The sequence below is a fragment of the Arachis stenosperma genome, chromosome 1, assembly GCF_014773155.1.
Source record: "Arachis stenosperma cultivar V10309 chromosome 1, arast.V10309.gnm1.PFL2, whole genome shotgun sequence".
NCBI classification, from domain to species: Eukaryota; Viridiplantae; Streptophyta; class Magnoliopsida; order Fabales; family Fabaceae; genus Arachis; species Arachis stenosperma.
In genome coordinates, this window is record NC_080377.1 from 361,251 (window position 1) to 385,711 (window position 24,461).

The 24,461-nt window shown below is 24.7% G+C and overlaps 1 protein-coding gene across 2 annotated transcripts; it reads right to left on the reverse strand.

Annotated features, from left to right (window-relative positions):
* Nucleotides 1-11,091: 11,091 nt before the first annotated feature.
* LOC130941450 (probable disease resistance protein At5g66900) lies at nt 11,092-21,462 on the reverse strand. Of its 2 annotated transcripts, none has more exons than XM_057869955.1 (5): nt 20,613-21,460; nt 15,296-15,714; nt 14,240-14,601; nt 13,055-13,329; nt 11,092-12,171 (listed from the first exon to the last, which is right to left on the reverse strand). In XM_057869955.1, exons 1-5 carry the CDS (start codon nt 21,256-21,258, stop codon nt 11,351-11,353), a joined length of 2,523 nt encoding a protein of 840 aa, XP_057725938.1. In that variant the 5' UTR covers nt 21,259-21,460; the 3' UTR covers nt 11,092-11,350. The 2 variants fall into 2 exon arrangements, with proteins under 2 accessions (XP_057725938.1, XP_057725946.1); XM_057869963.1 differs by having other exon boundaries at nt 11,826-12,067; nt 20,613-21,462.
* Nucleotides 21,463-24,461: the final 2,999 nt, after the last annotated feature.

The window sequence follows — 24,461 nt, forward strand, 5'->3', positions numbered from 1 at the left end:
GAATCAGAATATTTTTGTATATTGTCATTCTAACTTAATTTTAATGGAAAAAATTTAAGAAGGATTACTTTTATTAAAATATAATTAGCATTTAACTAAAAAAAGGGTCAATAATATTTTATTATTAAATATAATTTTATACTATTAAAAACATTAATAATAATTATTTAATAACTACAAATTATAAAATTTACTAACTTTCTAACATTCTTCATTTTTTTTTGTGACTATTCTTCATTTTAATATAGCTAGCTAAGATCTCTAAAACTCCTTAATTAGCTCGTAACTTCTGCAACAAGTTCGAACAGTAATAATGGTATCGAACCGCCACAAATTGTTCATTCAAATTTCAACAATTAATAATCTGATATATGTAATCATTTAAATATATTTTTAATTATATTATATATATATTAAAATTAATTATTAATATAAAATATATATTAAAATAAATTAAATTATATATATTTATACAAAAATATATTAATAATTAATTTTTATAATTATTTTAATATATAAATAATATATTTTTTTAATTGACTTAATTATTGAAATGTTCTTGCAGATACACTGTATTTTCCATCTTATTTCCATCAAAAAGGTTTGTTTCCATTTTCTCATCATATTCAAATCTATAAAGTATATTCTATTATGAGTAACCTTACCCATTGTATTTAATTAAAGTCCCCCCAGTTGGTATTGCCGTCGTTACGTGTACGTGTTTGCTAAGTATACTATAAACATTTATCTTTTTACCTGGTAGTTATTTCCAAGGATAGCTTTATTCAATTCGGTCCAATTCGTTCGAGTATAATAAATTATTTGATCTATTGTGAATAGAGTAGAGTAAAATACGAGTTTAAAGTGTACTTTATTTTATTTTATCCGTATTTTAAATATAACATATATTTTATAAAACTTAGGTATATAGTAAAAAAATTAAGAATTAAATTCACAATTTCTCTTATATAATAATTTACAATAAATAAATAATCACTATATTAATTAATTAATTCAGTAATTTAGAACATTAATTTATTATTTTTTATGTTATTAATATATATAAAATTTGAAATGATTGAATTTTATATTTATTTTAAAAAAATTTAATATTTTTACAGATAAAATAAAATTTAAAATTTTAAAATATAACAAAATAAAATTTTAATAAAATTTTGAATTCGTAAGTAGGGTCAAAGATCCTACCTTATTTTTATCAGCTCTAACTTTACACATATACTAGAGCAGAAAACTAAAGGGTATATGAGACTACTTATATATATCCGCTTGTAATTTTAATAAAAATATTACTATATAGTATATACGAACTCAAATAATTAAGAGAATAAATAAAAATTGAAAAAGATTTGGTGATTAACCATTTTTTAGTGCTCGTTTGAATTGTTTTTGTAAAATTTCATGATAAAAACTCAAAAAGTAAATATAATATTCAAACGTTATTATATTTGAATGTACAACAAAAAATATTTATTTATATACTAATAATACAATCTAATTATCATAACAATAAAATCAATGTAATATCACATTAAATAAATATAAAATTAATACACTATATACTTAATATTATATAGTATTTTAAATACATTTTAATAGGTCTTTCTAAAAAAGAAATTACTTTTTTCATTAAAAGAGAGTACATTTATATAACTATATAAAAATATGTATAAATATATGTCCAAGACATAATATATGATATGATTCATAGTATTATTTGATCATTTTTACAAACCCATTGAGGAGGATAATAATGCTTTGTTGTTATTTGTATATATAAAAGTATTTGTATACAATTTTTTTAATTATTTTTATTAAGAAAAACAAAAATTTTCATTTTATTTTAAGTGAATTATGTTAATTTTTTTGAAATAAATAATATTGAAAAAATGATTGGCTGATAAAAGAATATTTCTTGTATTTTCTATCTAAATTTATAATTACTTTTTCTAATAAAAGAAAATATTCTTAAAAAATTATGCTAAGTAATTTGTTCAAAACCCAATTCAGACTCCCTAGTTGTTAACATATAGCTAAAATTGGATTTTTCTTTCTTAAATAAAGAGGAAAAAAGCTGTTTGTTATTCTTAACACGTGTTGATTAATAATTAACAACAGATAAAAGGATACTCTTTAGAGACCAATTAAAACTTTTCGCACCCAATAACAAAGCAGATATGAACGTACAAATTAAAAAAACCTACTTTCTCCGAAACCTCTGTTAGAACGGTCATAATATTATTTTTTTATTTTAAATTAATAAAAAATGATATGAATAATTATATTTTAAAATAATATTATCTTATACCCTTTTTTATTTAGTTTTACTAAAAATCAAATTTTAAAATTTTTTGATATAAAATTTTAATATTATGTATGATATTATTTCTTTAAAAAATTTAATTAAATTGATAAGAAGAGTATCACTGTATCACATCCCACAAATAACAGCGATTATATAGTCGATTAGCAGCAGTTTTTAACCGTTTTCGAACGGATAGCAGTTAATAATTCGTTAGAAAATAGCGTGTGGCTAATTTTTTAACAGCAGTTAATAATAACCGTTGATATAACTGCTGTTAAATAATATTTTACAACGATATAATTTTATAACAATTCTATCTGCTACTAAATCATAAATAAAACTGTTTAGAAAAAACAACGGTTATTAACCGCTGCAAAATATCACCTGGTAAAAAATTTTGTTAATATCGTAGTGGAATGTCCCAAGTCCATATTCAGTATAGCTATGCATAATTGCATATAGCCATCTATATAGCAGCCACTGGTATTACTAGCCTCATAGTATATTATTTAATTTACTTATTTAAAAGTAAAATGTTATATTTGTTTCTTTATAATATTATAAGGATAAATTTAGAAAAAGTGTTGGTTGCGAACATTAATGGCAACAAACCTTTACATATTCTCTTTTCTACAATTTCTGTGTTTTCCAGAAGTAGTCGCTCATATCTTTTCAAAAACTCAAAAGAAACTTACTTATTTTTTCCTTCTGTATTATCATTTAAAAAAATTAATTTATGATCTTTAAGTAATTAATAAGTTAAAATAATAAAATTTAATTTATGGAATAAAATGAGTTTTTAAAAAATTGTAATTATAGACTGTTTTAGTTCATTTCGAAAACCGTTATCATAAATATTTTTATAAAATTATGATCGTAGATTTTTTTAGGTCATATTTTTTTGTAAAACCGTGACTATAAATTCTTTTTAGTCATTTCTAAAAATTATACCCATAAATTTTTTTAGACCACTTTTTTAAATTCTGATCATAGATTTTTTTAGATCATTTAAAAAAAAAACTGTGACTGTACTTTATGATTATTCTATTTTAAAAATCGTGATCATAATTTTTTTTGTCACAATAAAAAACTGTGATCATAACTATATTTAAAAAAAAACTGTAGCTATAAATTCAAAATATTACGATAAGAAATCAGAGTAGCAAGCTAAAGAAATTGGCATTTAAATTGCGAAGAACAAGCAAATAAATATCAAAATATATTCTAATTAACCAGACGTGGTTTGTCAACTGAGTCTTTTTAACTAGACAATTACTAATCTAAACACACATAGATATAAAAATATTATTTATATATTAAAATTAATTATTACATATTTTTTATAAATAAATGTATAATTTAATTTATTTTTAATATATATTTTATATTTTAATATATATTTTATTTTAGTATTTAATTTTAGTGACTGACTTGATGTATATTTAGTGTTCATATCCTGATCCACCGCTAAGGTCTAGGTTCAAACTACAGATCCAACCACAAGGTTGGGCTCCTCTGAACACCGACCTTCTCTTTAGAAGTCGGTTCCCTAAAATCTCTCAACCCACTTCCAGGAGTCATATCGTAACCTCCTTAAGATAAAGGGACGGTTATCCACCTTGAAAGGTGGAACTACTCCAACGGTGGTTATTGATTCACTACTATCTCTAAGTCCCAATACTCTCTAGACCTGCTCACCCCTTGCTAACTTAGGTTCTTTGCAGGTACCACCTCTCATTCTCTCACACTCACAAGTCGGAATGAATCTATAAAGGCGCAAACCCGCTTAAAGGCTTCCTCCCTCGTACGATTGGGTCAATCCAACGAGTTCAGGCCATTAACCTCCGGTTACCCAACGTAACATTTAGTATTATTCACGTAGATAATACGACGTCATAGTATTTTCGTGCGACCTACGTGTGATTTATGAGTGGACATGTATTAGTTGGTTCTTGATGAAATAATGAGAATAAATTTCGAAGAAAAATTATTGATTCTTCGATTCAAAGCTTGTTTGGTTTCTAGGGTTGTTACAACACCTCTTCTAGGAAGGTTCACAGAATTAGCCTAATCTTTTTCCTTTTACGATTTTCTTTATATATCGATAATGTTAGAAAATAAAAAAATATTTTATTTAATATTTATTTAATTAAATATTAAAAAATAGAATATCAATAATTTAAAGATTAAAAATTAATTTAACATCATCGATGAAAATAAAATAAATATTTAAATTTTTAATAAAACTAAAATATTATGCGAAAGATAAAAATATTTTTAAACAAAAATCACCACTATAAAAAAAACTTAAAATAATATACTAAAATTGAGAACAAAAACAAAAGACATTTAAGCTCTTTAAATAGAAAAAATATAAAATTCTAAAAGACCAGAATCAAAAAGAAATAAGATAATAAATTAATTATTCGAATTTTTATACAAATTTAAGATGTATCTCTAATCTCAAAAATTATGTTCAAAACACACAGATACGTATACATATATAAACCATAATCCAAAAAGAAGATTATTTAACATAGTTTATATAAAATATAATAAAAAAGAAATATTGTTTACTTTAAGAGAATTCTTTATCTACAAGACAACTCAAACACCATGACAAACAAAAAACACCAAAAAAAAAAACAGGTGAATGATTCATTATTTTTATACACTTGATCACAATTTAAAATACAATAAATTTTTAATTATTTAAAACAAACTCAAAATAAATGATTGGCTTTTCAATTAGCTATATCATCTCTCTAGATGGCTATAATCAGTTCAAAAGCCAATCAACTAACCACAGTTAAAATTATTCTAAAAATTTCGTTGACATATAATATCCTTCTACCTATTTTATTTTTTCATAAAATCACAAAATAAAAAGAAAAAACAAAAATAAAGTAATATAAATAAAGAGTCATACCTATCTGTCATTGCCACAAATCATCATCCTTTACGCCTATGACACTTAACTTGTCAGAATTTCTAATAGTGTCAAATTTGTTTATTATCATACCAAAAATTAATACCAGCAAACTTTCACAATTTTTTGTTTATCAAATAATAAAATAAAACTCTTAGAGAGACATAGAATTCTTAAATTAAAAATTTTCTCCCATCTAAGCACAATCAAATTAAAAAAAAAAAAACAAAAAGGTAAAAAATAATGAAACTCACCTCAACCTCCAGCAATACCTTAACGTTTTTCATTTATCAATTAACATACGAAAAAATAAACTAAAAATAAAAAATTAATAATAATAACGAATGAAAGAATAAAAAAGTAAGTGATATAAAAAGAAAAGATGAAAATGCAAATTAAAAATGAAATCTTTTACTATTACTAATTCAACAGAAAGAAAGTACATTGGATTGATTTTTATAGAATTTTCTACTTTTTACCGCATAAACTTTTTAAAATTAAATACATAAAAATATATCATTTAAGAGTTAAGAATTCTAGTGCGAAGCAAATGGTAAAAAAATGCAGAACAACAACACAATTATTTATTTCGTTAAATACCCAAGACAAAGTAGGACATCAATAATTTAAAGATAAAGCTAATTTAGCATCATCAATGAAAATAAAATAAATAACAATAGCATGCCAAATCAATAAAAGTAAATTCTCACGAGATTTTGTTTACCAAATAATAAAATAAAATTCTCAGAGACACAGAATTTCGATATTAAAAATTTGCTTCAACTTAAGCAAAATCAAATTTTGAAAAAAAAAAACAAAAAGTTGGAAAATAATGAAAGTCACCTCAATCTCCAACGATACGTTAAAGAAAATGCACAAATTCGCATTAAAATGTAGCATAAAGAATTGAAAGGAAAGGGAATTGTATATATGTCTGACCTTTTTATGTTTTTCGTTAAAACTGTTTCTATGCCACCTTTCTCCTCTTAATCTTATGCTTGTGAAACCCAGTAACATAGTCCTTTCACAACCAAGCCAAGATCTTCACTTTCATTAGTATCATTACACATTTATAATCTAAATCACAATCACAAAAGTTGTAAACTTTTGCAGCACAAACAAAAATTCTAGAAAACTGAAGAAAAAAACTAAATAAAATGGGGAGTCACCTATTTTTTTGGCATAAGAAAGAAAAAAATTAGGAAAAAAGCATGAAAAATTTTAAGTATCTTATTCCTGTTTGAGTGCAAAAACCAAACTCTCTTACCTGCACTAATTCAAGAGAGGAATCCTAGGTCAAGAGAGTACACATTCCAATGATACAATGTTTTGAATGAAAAACTAAATAAAGAAAGATAGGACAATAATAACACATGAGACCTACTTCAGTAACTAAAAACTCCATAGTATATTTAGCTGTTGAACTCATTGTTTTTTCAGTAACAACATCCATCTTTGTTTAGCTTTCTATACTTCACTAGAAGTTGCTCAACTCCAATGTATCTAAAAATAATACAAAAAATTGAAATCAGATACACAAATATAATTTTTTGCACGTTGCATCGATTGTGGGATTAAATCTCCTTTTATTAAGTTAATGTTTAATCTTGATTTCAAATATAGGAAATCGAATGCCTAAGATCATTATGAAACTAGCTTTTAAATCATGACCATTTTAATTTTTTTTTTTCAAGATTGCTTTTAAAGTTTGATGGAGCAGAAAATATACCATAAGTAAATTGGACATCAAAAAAGGAGATCTCAATATCAGAAAACAAATGCTCATAATCCATGTATATATTCTTCTTTGTCTATAGTTTAAAATATGAAAAAAGTAAAAGTAATCATTTTTAGAATAATAGAGCATGGCTTTTTCAGCAACCAAACACAAATTCATAATCATTTTTAGAATAATAGAGCATGGCTCTTGAAAAGAATTTTTAATTTGTATATATGATACTTTATATCATATTTAAAACATTTTTCAATTATTAATTATCGGGATACATTATTACAGATAGATGGAAAAAATTATTTAAAAAATATCTGTCGCCGGAATTATTTGCCAAAATATACCAACGACAACAACCCAACTCATTTTTCAAAAAAAACTAGAAAAAATATTTTCATCGATTTTTAACATCGAATTAATCTACTTATTTGCTGGTAAAGTGGCACAAAGTCATATGCTTTGGCGCCAATATTGCTGTCGAAAATTTTCTTACGATAAGTTGTAACAGATTTTATTTTTTTGATATTCATATTTCACTACTAAATCTGACACAAATTACCATTGGATGCATAAATTCAACGGTAATTTATTACCGACGAAATTTATCCCGTCGAATAAATTCTGACGCAAAATTGAACAATAAATTCTTCATCTACTTGGCTTATACTAGGAGTTCAAGAACTCATTAGTATTTCATTATAATTTGATTTAATAGTGATTTTTAGTCAATGGATTATTTGTACAAATAATCATCCGAGTACAAAGGATAATAAACATCTTCTCGAAAAATTAGTTTAATTTTTGAATTCACCAAGGATCGAACTCTTGACCTTTTAGATCTAGCGTTTTAATACCATGTCATGTACCACTCATCCCAAAAGATTTAACTGACAGAAAAATGTAACACTAATAATTATATCTCTAATACTCCATAAACCTCAATTGTACACATTGTATAAATATTTCATTGGCTCCTCATACTTTTCCTTTTAGGTTAGACTACGACAGTATAATCTGAATTTTACTTAAAAAAGTGATGATAATATCTAAAGTTTTTAGATTGATGGATATCCAATTTGAATAAAGGCTTTGCCTAAAAAGACTTGCGAAAAAAAATTGCACAAGATACATTAAACTTTATACATACCTTAAAATTTCAAATCAATAATAAATTATGATATTAAAGTACTTTGTTATACTAATATTTGTGTGAATGGACGAAATAAACAACATAACTTTAAAGGATATTTCATCTTTTTAAATTAAGAAAAAAGTTATATTTATTTATTTTTAAATCAAAATCAAATTTTTAATACAACTAATCAAACAATATTTGAAGGGTGTTCAAATAATTTTAAACAAATCCTAAATTTAACTTTTTGAAATTAACTAAATGAGTATTTTACTATTATTAAATCAAAGTCATACTTCTGGTTTCTAATACAATTAAACAACTTCAACTCGTCAAAAAGTTATTTTAGTTAATCTTTTATGATGAATATCCTTTTTATTTTGGTTTTTTAAATATCATTTTGAGGGTATTTTAGTATCTTTAAATCAAATTCATATTTTAAATTTATAATATGATTAACAACCTAAATTTTAAAGAGGCCATTTAATATTTTCAAACTAATTACAAAGGTATTTTATTTTAGTCTTTCTAAGATCAATTCAAGATTATTTTAATATAATTAAACGACCTTAACGATCTTAATTAATCTTATTAATTAGGATCTTTTGGTCTTTTTAAAATAGATCCTAACAAAATATTTTAGTAAATAAAAGAAAATTTTAGTATTTTTAATATTAAATTCAAATGTTTGGTTTCTGATATAATCAAATAATCTTATAAGAGTATTTTAATCTTTTTTCAAATTAATCATAAAAAATATTTTAGTCTTTATTTTAAAAATTAACCGTAGAAGTACTTTAGTCTTTTAAAATTAATTATAAAAGGATATTTTTATCCCTTAAAATGAACTCTGTGGGTATAGTGCATAGTTCATATGAAAATTAAAGTGCAATAATCACAGTTCTTGTTTTTTTCTTTTTTTCTTTAAACCAAAATCATTAACAGTTTAACTAAGACCTACTGTGGAAGTTAATAAAATAATTAATAACTACATTTAGACCGAAGCAATGTGCAGACGAAACTAAGATTATAAATTTTGTGTTTTTAGTTTTTTAGATAATTAAAATAATAGATACATTTTTATTTTATAATTAATTATAAGATAATTTATATAACTCTTAAAATAAAGAATTATATCGTAATAAATTCTATGTTAATATAATAAAAACTGATTTAGCAATCTATATTTTATATATTGAAGTATTTGCTTTAGTAAATATTTAAATTTGTAAATTGTATTTTTCTTTTTCGCACAGTCACATAAAAACAAAATTCGTCATATATAATTTTTTTTTTTGCATAGTCATATAATAACAAAGTTCGTTATATGTAATTTATTTAGCTATTTTTTAGTATTATGGCATTAGATTATTTTATACAAATAGTATAAAACAAATAAATTTATAAAATAAATATAAATATTGGTCTATTTGCTAAATGATGCTCTATATTGTAATTTCGATCTTGTACTAAAGTTAAAAATGGTTGAAGAATTTTTTGACAATTTGTGGAAGAGATTATGAGATAGATAAAATATATAATACTGTAATAATAATAAGAGTATTGTTGATTATATATTTAAGTAGACGTTAATAATATGCAATTTGAATATTTATAATGGAAAATTATTATTATATTATTTATAATTAAAATAGTTAATGATTCATAGTAAATTCAATTAATTAAGAGTATTGATTAATGAAATTTTTTTTTGAATAAAAAAAGAATTTATAATGTCACATATTTATAGTCTAATGAAAAGAAAATTTTTTTTAGTGATTACCACCTATTCAAAATAGCTGATAAAAAGTAACTATATAATATAAGCTCATAAAATAATTTGGTTTAAATTTTTATATAATAAAAATAGATAAATATATATGAATCTATAATTATTTTATAACCAGTCATATATAAATGTATGTAGAGAGTTGGCATTTTATTCTGGTGAACCATACTTTTAAAATGCACTTACATACAGCTGCAGCTATAATTATTTTATCAAAGAGAAAAATAAATAACTGAACAAATTTGCAAATATAACTCAGATATATTGATATAGAAAACGAAGTGGTCGCGTTGTGGTGTGATGGAGGCATCATGGTGCTGGGCAGAATAAGAAGAGTTTGGTCTTTTTGCAAATATTATTCAAAAAAATATTTTCAGTTTTTTATAGTTAATTAAATTGACTTTCATATAGAAGAATATATAAATGTTAGGATTTAAAATATTATTTGATTATTTATTGTAATATAATATTAAATTGCCATATTTTTATCTTTAAATAGTGTCAACTAAAATAAACAACATGAAACCACCAATCAAATCAAAACATATTACACCTTCAAATTACCCACCTAAACCTTAATATTAGAATAACTATCCGCACACTTAGTGAAATGAATATCCGATATGTCTATTGTTCACATTGTTTAGTATTTTCATTGTTTACCGATACTTTTTCTTAATTAAAATTTAATACATATAATCGATTAAACTATATTATTTTTGTCAAAATTAGATTAAGCAAATTAATTTAGTCGAAAAATTGGTAAACCAAACCTTAAACCGATTTAAATCAATATTTTTTTTATAAAAAATAACTACAATTATAGAAAATAACTAAAATATTTTTATTATATATATTTATTGAGAACCTTAAGTTTTAACCCTTTTTTTTTCTTTGTGTTATTATAGGGTTAGAATTTAGAATATATATATATATATATATAAAGATTATTTTAATTATTTTTTATAAAAAATATTAATTTAGACCAATTTAAAATATAATTTTTTGATTTTTTGATCAAATTAATTTATCTGATTTAATTTTAATAAAAATAATATAACTTAATAAATTATATATATTAAATTTTAATTATTTAAAAATATTTTTAATAATAAACGTTTTAAGTGTCTTTTATCTAAATGGTTTGTTTACCATTTACCCACCTTACTCTTCATTATCCCTTCCGAACAGTTTAAAATCTGCACCTTATTATTAAAACCATATAAAATCCAGGTTACAATAATCCAGAGAGCAAGGCCGTACGAAATTCAAAGGGTTTCCTTCACATCCTACGGATAGGAATGAAGATTCGATAGTATGCCTGTTACAATACAGTAATTAAGTTCTAGAACTTTCAACAACCTTCTCTCATTTTTCATAACTGGAACAACTTCTTCATTCCATTATTAATGATGCCAAACCTTTCTCTTATACATTAGCAATAGCTAATTAACTGTGTGAAGCCAATTTAAGTTCACATCAACTTGAGGCACCTCTATCCTTAGATTAGGAATCATTGTTATGAAAGCTTCCCATAAAGTAGCTGTTTCTTCATCACATGTCACCTTCAAATTCTCAAGATTCGACACTAAAGACGGCAACTCGCAGTTCGCGCAACTCGTCATGTACAGCTTCCTTAGACCATACAGATTACTAATTTCTTCAGGTAAATTTGGAAGGCTTATGCAGTTTGATATGTCCAGAAGTCGCAGATTCGAAAGCATTCCAATGGATTCTGGTAATCCTTGCAAATCAGTGCAAGAATTGAGCCTCAAGATTTCCAAGTTCTTCAGATTTCCAATTTCTTTCGGCAATGAACAGAGCTTGTGGCAATTAGTGACGCAGAGCTTCTTCAGCGACGGAATTTCGCAGATTCCATTAGGCAATTCAACCATATCTTTGCTGTAATCAATGTTCAACTCTACTAGATTTGGACATGCTTCTGAAAATTTGAAGTTACCGAATTCGAAAGCATGAGTTGTTTGACACATGTAGAGGGATAGTTTTCTTAGATTCTTTAAGTGGCCGAAGGAAGGAACAGAAATTCTCTCTAGTCTTATTCTTTTCAGGTTTGGTAAGGAATCAAGTAGCTTGAAATTGTTGAGCTCAGAGGGATAGAAGCCATAATTTGTTACAATGAGAACTTTGAGTTTACTCATTTTCTGCATGAACATTGGAAAAGAGAAGAACTTAGCTCGAAAATGGAAAATCAGAACTTCAACGTCAGCCGTTTGCATATTGGACCAATAAGAAGGCCAAGTTTCATCTGAAAATGCAACCCATGATGTGTGAATTAAGTGTTTTTAAATATTCAAAAAATTCTTACTTTATGGACACATCCAAAAGATTTAGATTTTTACAAAATGAACTCTAAAACATATTAACAACAAAATGATTTTTACAAAATATATTTTATTAGACATAAAGACACAATCATTTTAGTCAACGATTAATTTAGTCAGTCAACCATCAATTATTTATGCATAAGTATGTTAGTAATCTTATAAATAATTGACCCTTAATTGATCAAATTAACTATTTATCAAATATTGGGATTATTTTGTGGAATAAAATATATCTTTTAAGGACTATCTTGTCTTTATTATTTTTTGTCAAAATCTAAATATTTTAGGTACTAAAATTATATATATTATATGTATCTTTTATTAGTTAGTATTCTTCATTGTGCAATACAGATACTAAGATGATGAGTATTAATATGAACATATTATGAGAAATTATAAGAAACTAACTTTTAATTAATTATTATTAACTAATTTTAGTATTTAAAATTTAGGGTTAAATATATATCATTTAAGGTCTAGAATATAAGATAAATAAAATAATTAATATTGGTCGAAAAAAATTAGTTACCTAACATTATTCATATATAAAATTAAAAAAATCATGAGATAAAAGTAATTAAATTTGAAAACAAACTTAACTTGGTGAATCATAATTGGTAAAAATATCATATATAGACATTTTTTTTTTAAATATTATTTTTAGGAAAGTATTATAATACTTATATAACTATAAGGTTGTGATATTTTAAATAAAATAAAAAAGAATAAAAACAAACCTCACACCACTAATTATATATTCATGCTTCTTAATTAGTTTTGAAAGAAAGGTGTAGAATAACTAACCAATTGTTATTGACAAAGTGCGTGCATGGATTTGTTGCGGCATCTGTTTATTAATACACCATCTCAAACATTTTGAAAAGATTTCAGCAATGATGCCTCGCTGCTTCTCCCCAAGCCCAAATTCGCCATTCTGTTCGTTCATGCCAATGCTCATTCTGTGTCTATGTTCTGTTGCTTCTTGATTGTTCTCATAAATTGCAAGTTCTCTTAGAAGATCATGCACCACGATGAAGTGGTTGTTGTAGTAATAGTTTTCAACGTCGCAAGCATTTTTCCTGGTTGAGAAATGAACAGAAACAAATATTTTAGAGACACAAAAACCTTTATATGATTAAAACAAGCAATGCTAAAGTATATCGTGATAGCCAAATTATAGATTGTAAATCTTATTAAATTCTAATTTTTTAATAATATTAAAATAAAATATTAGTACAAACTGTTATCTAATATATGCCAACTAGTTATAATTCAAATGGTATAATCTCTCAACCCTCAACTAGAGATTTTGAGTTCGAGTTTCATTCTCAACTTAAAAAAAAAACTGTTATCTAACAAAAACAAATATGAGAAAAAGTTGTCTACCATTATCAATCTGAAAATAATAAATTCATCTCTTATCACCAGTGATATTTGATTTACAAGTTCATCATTCTTTTAACTAAATAGGTTTAATTAATTTGTTGGTCCCTATAGTTTTGTAAAATTTTTAATTAGGTCCCTATACTTTTTTTTCTTTTAATTAAGTCTTTGCACTAATTTTTTTTAATTGGGCATCTACACTTTTTTTTCCCTTTTATTTGAATCTCTGCACCAATTTTTTTTAGTTAGATTCTTATAAAATTAAGCCAATTACTGCCAAAAGAGACCTAATAAAAAAATTGGTGCAGGGACCTAATTAAAAGAAAAAAAAAAGTATAGAAACCTAATTGAAATTTCGCAAAACTATAAAAACCAACAGAATAATTAAACCAACTAAATATTTGTTGTTCTGAATTAAAAAAATAATAATAAGTTGACATATTAGTTATTGTCTTACATGTATGTATTTTGTTTGAAAAAAACTAAATTGTATGTCATTTGTTTTTTTTTTTTTTCTCTAATATAAAATTCCCACTCTGGAGCAATGCAGCCTATTCAGCGTGCCATAAAATTTATATAAACTGGATTGAAGAATTTAATTTGTACCTTGCAACTAAGACATTAGCCAAATTCATAGAGTTTAATGTGTTGATAATAGTCATTGCCTCTATGCCATCATCATCCATTCCATACAACTCAGTCCATATATCCAAGAGAACAGTAACAGGGATTCTTTGATCTTCCGGAAATAGCCCTAGGTCCATGAAGCACTCCTTTATGATAGGCTTATCCTCTAAAATTTCCAAAATATTTTCGAGGCATTTTAGTAATTCCTCACTCGAATCAAATATAAAACGACCCTGTGACAATTTCTCTACCATCTTGAGCCAAAATTCATAAGGTTGATTTCTTATTGATCTACCAATCACAGTAATTGCAAGAGGTGAACCCTTGCAACCTCTTACAACCTGCATTTTTAGTGCAAGAAAATTTACTTAGTAACTAACAAGACATGAATCAAGCACCTTAAGAAGCAAGTAATCTGCCAATCACCATGGTTTTTTTAGCAAGCTCAAAATTAACAACTCACATTTAAGCCTCTATTACTATCAACTATGTTAGGAATAAATTAAAATTATCTAGCCACCAGAATAGAATATATTAGAATATAAAATATACATTAAAAATAAATTTAACTACCAACTATATTTGTACACAAAATATATGGTGACTGATTTTAGTAGCTAATTTTAATATATGAATAGTATTTTTTAATATCATTAATTAATTACTAATTACTATAAATTACTATTAATAAAAATGATTTAATAAATAAATATTTTATTTGGTATCCAACTTTTATTCATAAAACACCTTAACCATTACTCAATATATCTAAACACATATTATATCAAAATATATTAGATTTGAATGCACTATAATCTTAAAAGTTTAATTTTGATGCACTAAAAATGTAAAACGGTTAATACAGTTGTTCAATTATATCATTCTTTTATGACCACGTATTCTCATGGTTATGTAAAATATAGTTATTTTTGTTGAGATAATGTTAAAATAGTTTTATAATAACATTGCATCAAAATTAAATTTTAATCTTAAAAGTCACAAAAATATTAAAATTTACAAAGTAAGAATACTCACCTTTTGGAGAATATCTTCTTCATTTCGGAAATTTAAGTAGTAGTTATCTTCCAATTGGGCAAAGTGACTGAAGAGTGTTAATGCATCTTCATGATTGAGTGGTTCTAAGACGATACATGGGGTGCCAAATCTAGGATATGCAACCCTTGAAGTAACAAGAATCTTGTAATCTGATGATGTTTGTATTTTGAATTTCTCAACAAGGGATTCTGAACCAGGCCAAACATCATCAAGGACCAACAACATTGGACTACTTTTTCCAATATGCCTCAGCAAAACTCCCATTCGGTTAATTGCATCTTCTTCACTTTGAAACTCCGGCACTCGATATCCACAGTGTTCAAAGAGTCTCTCTACGATTATCTTTATCTTGAATGTTTTCGTGCATGTGATGAATAAGATATTTTCCTTGAATTTACCTAAGGAAACGAAAGAGATCTGTTTAAAGATTCTTGTATATATCATCATTTCAAATTAAAATGCATATATATAGCTTCATTTTGATTTAGGTGTGTAGAGACTGATCTAGAAAATGAGCCTAAAATTAAAATATTGTATAATTAAATATAATATTGTATATATATTTAGTAATATATATAATTATAATTAGTATATTTTTAATTAAAAAATATTAATAGATACTTGTTATATAATAAAGTTATCTTAATTCTTATAATCATGATTAGTAGTTTTTTTAATTAAAAAATGTCAATAAGTGTTTATTATATAAAAAGTTATCTTAGTTCTTATAAATTTTTTTCATTTGGATTCAATAAAATATAAAAATTATCTATTTTTTAATTAATTTATTTTGTTGAGTATTATTGTAATAGTAAGTTATATTTTTATACTTTATATGATAAAAAATGGCATAAAATAATAAGAATAAATTATTTTAATAATTTTGTTATATGTATTTAAAATATATTCATGAATAAAATATATAAATATAAATGTTTTAATGAATTTACTTAATATGTTATGATTTTATTATTATGAGAAAAATAAAAAAATTAAAATAATTTAATTTCATGTTTGTACTATAATATATAATAAAGATTTTTTTTAACACCTAATTAGATGTTGATATTATTATAATATTAAAATATTTTTATATGATAACAGGTGTAAAAAATAAGAAAAAAATATTTAAAAAAAGAAAAAAGCAGTTTAAATATTTAAAAATTTGAAAATGTATTTTATCAAAAAGTGATTGAGAATAATATTTTTATTAATTTAAGGATTGTTACTAATTTTTGAGTTTAAAAGTTTAATTATTTATATAAAACAATTACTCATTTTATTTTTTAAATAGAAAATAAAATTATATAACATATAATAATAACTTTATACGCTTAAAATTATTAACTTTTGTTCAGAAAAATTAAGGAGAAGGGGGATCGAAACCTATGCTTATCCTCCCTTAGATCCGTCCCATGTGTGCGAAATATGAATTTTTTTTGTTACCATCTTAAATCTAAACTTCTACTAAAAGCATTAAACATAGCTAGGGAATAGTATTTTTAGAAAATGATAATATCACTTTTAATTTTTATAATATCATTTTTTATAATTTTTTTGTGTTATATAAATTGAAAAAAAAGGGGTTAAGTACGATTTTAGTCCATAACGTAAAGGTCGAAAATTTATTTTGTTCTTAGCCTCTTTTCGCTAAAAAATGATTTCGAAGATTTAACTTAGTTTTAAGATCGTTCTTTTTATCAAATTTTTTATTTTTATTACCAAATTATCCCTAACTAAAAAATATAAAATAATAAAAAAAGAAAACAGGAAAAGAGGGAGGAAAGGTCGCACTTTGGAGGAGGGGGGTGTTATTTCCAGGAAAGAGGGAGGGAAGAGGGAAGGGAAGGTGGAGAATCTCCATGCCGCCACCGCCGCCGCCATCACTGCTTCCTCGCCACTGCTCCTTTTGTCCATAGTACACACTCACACTAACGGCAAGAGAGGAGAGAGCAGAGAGAGAGAAAGAGAAGAGAGGAGCGGAGTCATTCTCGTGCCACACCCCTGTTCTTATCACGATTCGCAGCGCCGCCGACCACCACAGTGCCCTCCTCGTCGCGATTTGTAACCTGCCACCATCGCATCGCTGTTCTCGTCACAATTCGTGTCGTCGCCGTCACTGCCGCAGCTCTCCTCCCCTCGTAATTTGCAATTCGCCGCCTCAGCCCCTCCTCCATTTTGGTTGCTTTTGCTTCTGTTTCTGGTTCTACTTTTATGGTTGCTCTGATTTCATTATCCATTATTATTGTTGTTATTCTTCTTCTAGTTGTTGTTGTTTGATTATTGCTATTCTGTTTTTGCTTTCTACTTCTGCTTGCTTCTGTTTCTGTGTTTGCTTGTGCCTCTATTCTTCTGCTTCTAGTTGATTTTCGAAAAGAAGAAGGGAGGGATATTTTCATTCGAAAGATGATTTTAAAATTAAATTAAATATTTGGGATATTTTGTAGCAAAAAAAATGTCAAAAATAAAATAAATTTTCTACCTCTACGCTAGGGATCAAAATCGTACTTAATTCTTAAAAAAAAGAGTGATATTATTAAAATAACTATTTGTATTGTAAAGCAAAAATATATACCTGTATCACACACTTTATTACTATGACCCTCTTTTTCATTTTTTTATTTTTTTAATTTAAGTTTAATTATTTTGTTGGTCTTTATAATTTTATTAAATTTTTTATTAAATTTTTATACTTCTTTTCAATTGGATTCCTATAACATATTGAATTTTATAATTAAATCCAATCCTTATCGTGACAAAAATGTTAGAGTTAATGAAATATTACGTTAAACAAAACGAATATACCACACATATAACAAGAAAACCTCAAAGACAACATTTTTTATTTTCTAAATTACAAAAAAAACTCTCGACATTCTCTCATGCTAATAGAGAGAGGATAAGAAGAAGAGAAATAAGAGAGGAAAAAGAAGGAGAAGAAAGAGAAGATGGCGCCAATGATGCCATGATGGGAAGAAATAAAAAAAGAGGAAGAGAACACTACCACTGTCACAGTCGCCAGATGTCCTCTATTACTGTCACTGCCACTACCACGCAAAGAGAGAGAGGGAGACCCAAAATGATAGAAAAAAGAGAAAGACAAAACGAGAGAGGAATTGCGAAGGAAAGATCACGTTGCGAGAGAGAAAGAGAAGAGTGGATGCCACGAAATAGGGAGGTGGTGGAGGATGACGCCACTGCTGCCACATTGTTCCTTCCCATCTGTTGTCGCTGCTCGTGCTCACAGTCTCAAGTTCGATTTTAGATTAGACCTTTATATTATTTTGTTTTGCTTGCTTCTGTTTTTGCTTTTGTTTTGTCTTTTTTCTCTACTTCTATTTTTAAATTAATTTTATTTACATTCACTAATTATGCTAAATTTTTTTAGTGTTAAAAATATTTTAATTATAAATTTTGATTATATATTTTACTTGTTATTAATTGATTATGTTATGAAAAAATTTTTATTTCTGATCGTATTAAAAATTAATTATGACAAAATATTTGCTTTTAGATTTGTGTTAATAGAAAAAGAGAGGATAAGGGAAGTGAACCTTACCTATAAAATAAGAGTATCATGACTTCTTTACCTTCTCAGGCAGAAAATATGGGCATTTCATAAATATTTTTTAATGTTTAATGTTAATAAGAATTTAAGTATAAAATTTAATATGTTATAAAAATTTAATTAAAAAAATATATAAAAATTTAATTAAAAATTTGATAAAACTATAAAGATCGATGAAATAATTAAATTTAAATTTAGTATGTCAATTATTTCATATTAGTTAATTCATTAAAATTAAACCAATATAATCCAAAGTTCAATAAGTGTTAACAAAAGTATATTTATAACGTTGTCAAAAAACCCCTCAAAATTCACAACAATATACAGGAGAGACTTATTAAGCCCAGGTCCCAGAGGATATATATTCCAATCTTTTGCTATTTTTTTAATACTTTATAACTATATTTTTTATTTTCCTTAAAAAATAACACAGAGAAAAGTATAGTTTATTTTATGAATAGATTACACTTTTAAATATAGCTTTAAAAATATTGTTAAATAGGTATTTTTTTTTATAGTATATGAGATCAAATATCACTTTAAAAAAGTATTTTAATTTAACATATCATATAACTTAATATAGAAAAAAATTATAACATAAATTAGCACAAAGCACTATTTTTGCCTCAAATGTTTTGGAATAAGTCTTAATCTTATTCTAATTTTTTTTTTATTGTGTCCCAAATAAAAGCAACTCATCAATCTTATCCCCCAGTTAACTTTATCAAAAACTATTAACATAAATGATGACATATAATCACTTTAACTAAAATAATTCAATAATACTACACTTAATCATATTAATTAAAATAGTTTCATCAATTAATTACTTTTCAACTACGCTACACTTAATCACTTTAATTTAAATTCTTCAATAATATTAATTTCTTGTGTATTTATTAATTTAAATACTTTTATTTAAATAATTTAATATTTTTGATAAATAAAATTATCTGGATTAGTTATTAAATTCTTGAATTTGTAGCTATTTATATATTCGAAATTATCTGGATAGATAATATTATATATTCTTAAATAAATAAAAATATATAATTAATATTGATATTTATGCAATATACACAATAAAATTAATTGACTATATGAAAAATAAAAAAATCTTTACTTTTTATTTTTATATCAACTTTTTATTTATAATATCTCTAACAAATGTCTTTATTAATATACTTATTAACAACACCCTTACTATTTTTTTTAGACAGACGGTTTAAAATTTAAAATAAATTACACAAAATACTAACATGAGGTTAGAGTCAGCCAAATTTATTATTATTATTCAATAGTTAGTCAATAATATTTAAAAATATGAGCTAAACTAAAAATACTAATAAAAAATAATAAATTCTATTGGTATTTAAATTTATTTTAATTAATATAAAAAATATTAAAAAATTAATAAAATTTATTATTTTTATATTACATTAATTTTGATTATTAATTTAATTTTTTTAATTTAATAATTCAATAATATACTATAATAGTAGCCTCAAGAGTGGAAATTGATAGTTACTGGCTTTTCTCACTAATATATCATCAATCAATTCATGATATTAGCTATTGGTAAGGAGAAAGGTGAAAATTCAGGTGTAGTTAATTTTATCTTAAGTTAATAGCTGAAATTTTTTAGATAAAATTTTTGTCAAATCAGTCAAATCATCTAACGATCTCAGTTATAAACTTTTGGTAAAATTGACTACAATAATAGCATACCTTTGACTTGTTGATCCCAACAGAGCGATGTAGCCAAAGTGGTCTTCCCAGAACCAGCCAAGCCGGTCAAAACAATGACCGACACGCCATCCCTCTTCCTCATAACCTCCGCCTTCAACTTCCTCATTGACTCCTCCAATCCCACCGTGAACCCTCGCTTCTCTGGAACACCACATACCCCCCTCCTTTCCGAACCACTGCCACATTTAAGCAGCTCAATAATCTCTCTCAACTTCTCAAGCGTCTCATTCAAATCCTCCCTCAAAGCTTCATCAAAGTAATCACAATCATAATCATTGTTATTATTATTATTATTATTATTCTTTATATGCCGAACGAGCCAGGAGAAGCAATTTTCCCACAAGTGCGACCAAGAAGAGCAACTGCAATTGCATAGGCTTGCACCGTCATCGTCATTTTCTGTTATAAGAGCCGTGATTTGCTCTCTTTGTCGATCAAGGTGTTCGTCGTCGTAATTGTATTGCTTGATCTCGTTGAACAGAGGAGTCAACTCTGTGAGGATTACTGACCTTAGAACTCCTCTGTTCCGATTGCTCTTTCTTGCCGTTTGAAGCATTTCAAGGATGCTCTCCGATGCTTGTTGAAGTAGCGATGCAAGAACGGCAATTTGCGTTGTGTGCGCCATTATTAACGGCGATGAAGTTCAAAGTGATGAGAAAAAGAAAGAGGAAACAAACACAAGCTATAGGAATGCGTTAATTGGCAGATTGGAAGTTGAATCAGGGGAATCAATCAATATAAAAGGGTGAAGCTAATCGCCAGCGGTTTAATTAATTCGAAGTTTCCTCTGACCTTTCGAGTCCCTTACGACTTTCTTTCCTCTCCGCGGCTTATAGTATGAATGTGATAATTAAGTACCGTCAGTAAAAAGTATCAGGGATGGCACGATAATGATTTAACAAATTAACAATGCAAATAAGAACTTAATTATTTATTGAATGAGCACTGTTAGGGAGCCAATGACCTAAGCTGATTTTGGAATTTACAAAGAATTGAACTCTTGATTTTTTATGAACCCACTGATTCTAAAAAGCGTAACCTGACAATATAATGTAACACTAATGGTCATATCTCTAATACTTCCTAAACTTCCATTGTACACATTATACGCTTATGTCATTGGCTCCATATATTTTCTCTTATTAAATTTGTAATTTATATTATATGTATATTATTTTTATAATTTTTTATTATCAATATATAAAATAATACATGATGTAAATTAAGAAAAACAACAAAAAACTCACCAATGATTTTTTATTTTGTTTTTTTTAAATCTCACACAATGATTTTTTATTTCAATTTTGTAAAAAATAAAAATCTCATTCAACTATTTTTTTATAATTTTTCAAAAAATAAAAATAAAAATCTCATTCAACAATTTCTAATTTTATAATTAGCCCCCCATATTCTGGTAAAATTTCAAAAACTTTAATATTTATATATTTTACAAAAAATCTCTCATATATAAAAAATTTGTCACTTAAAAAATTTTAAATTAAAAGATTTAATTAATTATCAATTGAAAGTAGTATTGATTATCAATTTTTATTTTACTATATTTATGGTCATGTTTTTGTATTGTAATGAAATTAAGGATTTGGAAACTTTTATACTTTAATAACTTAATTAGAAACTTCTAACTATAAAAATGTAATAAAAAATTCAACACGTAGAATCATTGATTTATAAGGAAAATTGAAAAAACCAGTCTAACTTTGTATTCCCCTTTGTCCTGGTATTAGTTTTGCAGGTAATATATGTAATAAAAGATTTAATTACTCTTAAGGTTGTTATAGTTTTACTAATTTTAATTACGTTTTTATATTTTTTTAATTAAATTTTTATATTATTTTTAATTTTATAGTTAGACTTTTTTTTAGTATAAAAAATATTAGAATTATTAACTAATTTTTTTATAAATTAAAAGTATTTAAAATTAAAAATTTAATTAGATTTTTTATTGTATATATTTTGGAAGAAATTTTTTGTTAATTTTAACATTTTTGATACAAAAATGACTTATTATAAAATTAAAAATAGTGTAAAAACCTAATTAAAAAAAATATAGAGACTAAATTAAAAATTTAATAAAATTATAGACATCAATTAAAAAAGTAAACCACAATAAAATGACTCTTGTAGCTTTCACACACCCACCTTCCAATTCTTCTTTTATCATTGTAGTAGGTGTACATTAAAATTAGTCATCAAAATTAGTTATTATATAAAATATATTAAAATATAAATAAATATTATTTATATATATTAAAATTAACTACTAAAATTAATTAATGTATATTTATGTATAAATATATATTATTTAACTTATTTTTAATGTGTATTTTATATCAGAAATTAATTTTAGTGTACACATAATATAATTAAAATTTATAAAATATATATTAAAAATGAATTAATTTACACGTATATTTATATACAAATATATAATAACTAATTTTAATAATTAATTCTAGTATACGCTTAATAGTTTTGTTTACCTTTATTATTTTGTTATGTTGCTCCCATTCTCGCAATATTATTCTACTTTAAAGGTAAATATCATTTTTTTTAACAATACTTTCTAACTCAATAGACTTTAAAGATAAATACTAATATTTTCTATGGCATTTTTAAATTTAATAAGTCAAAGATTAATTTACTGTGGATTAAAGTTTTATTTAATAATTTACGGTTAACTAATAAATTATATATGCACAAAATGAGATTTAAACCCCTAATATTTACTTAAGTAGACGAATAAAATTATTATTCAACCAGTCTAAATTGACTAAAATAAATACTAATTATTTTTAATATTTTAAATTAAAAATTATTAAAATTTATTTTTAATTATAACTTTGTAAAATATTTATTAATTATTATATATATTTTATTTAATTACCTTTAATAAAAAATTATATATTTTAATATATTATCCGTATAAAATACAAAAATACATATTAATTCATATATAACTACATAAAAACTAATTTTAGTAACTAATTATAATATAAACCAGGCATGCATTTTTGTTTACCCTTTTCTATTTTCTTGTGTTGCTCCCGTTCCCAGCAACTTTTAATTACACCTGCATATCATAGTCATATTTTCTGGATCCAATTTTTGTAATTAAATATAGAAATATAAATGGAAAAGTTTAGGGGCCAGCAATTTTATTGTATTTTATCCAGCATGTAATCAGCAGAGAAAGGTGAGTCATTATAGATTATTAGATTCATTTAATTAAGAAAGTTATAACTTCAGTACATATAAATAACTCATGAAGATAAACATGTCAACATACAAATGCAAATTAGATCCAACCTGAACCAATAACTAACCATTATATCCATCTAACCTTGCTGTAAATAAATAAACAAATCTGGTGACCTCAGAAGCTACTTCAATGGTGATTTCAGACACTACGCAGAAACTTCAATGATCTCAGAAGTTACCTCAACAACGAACTTCATAAATCATAAGTAACAATAATATTTACTATTCTTGAAATAAGTTCATTTGCTATTTCCCCACCCAGGTTTGTCTTCATTTCTTCACAAGAAATTTATTCAAGAATCGTTCTAGGAATCATTGTAGCCTATAACATTCATGAACAAAAGAGTAAAATCCAACAGGTGGCAACAATTTACCTACAAATTAAACAAAGAAAAAGTCTTGGGATGGACCAGCAATTTTTTAAAAATTTAATTTTAAATATACTCTCAATCTAAAATATTTTATATTTGTATTTAATTATATAATATTATATTAATAAAAATATTTATTTTTTATATTAATCACTTAAAAGATGATCCAAAAAATTAA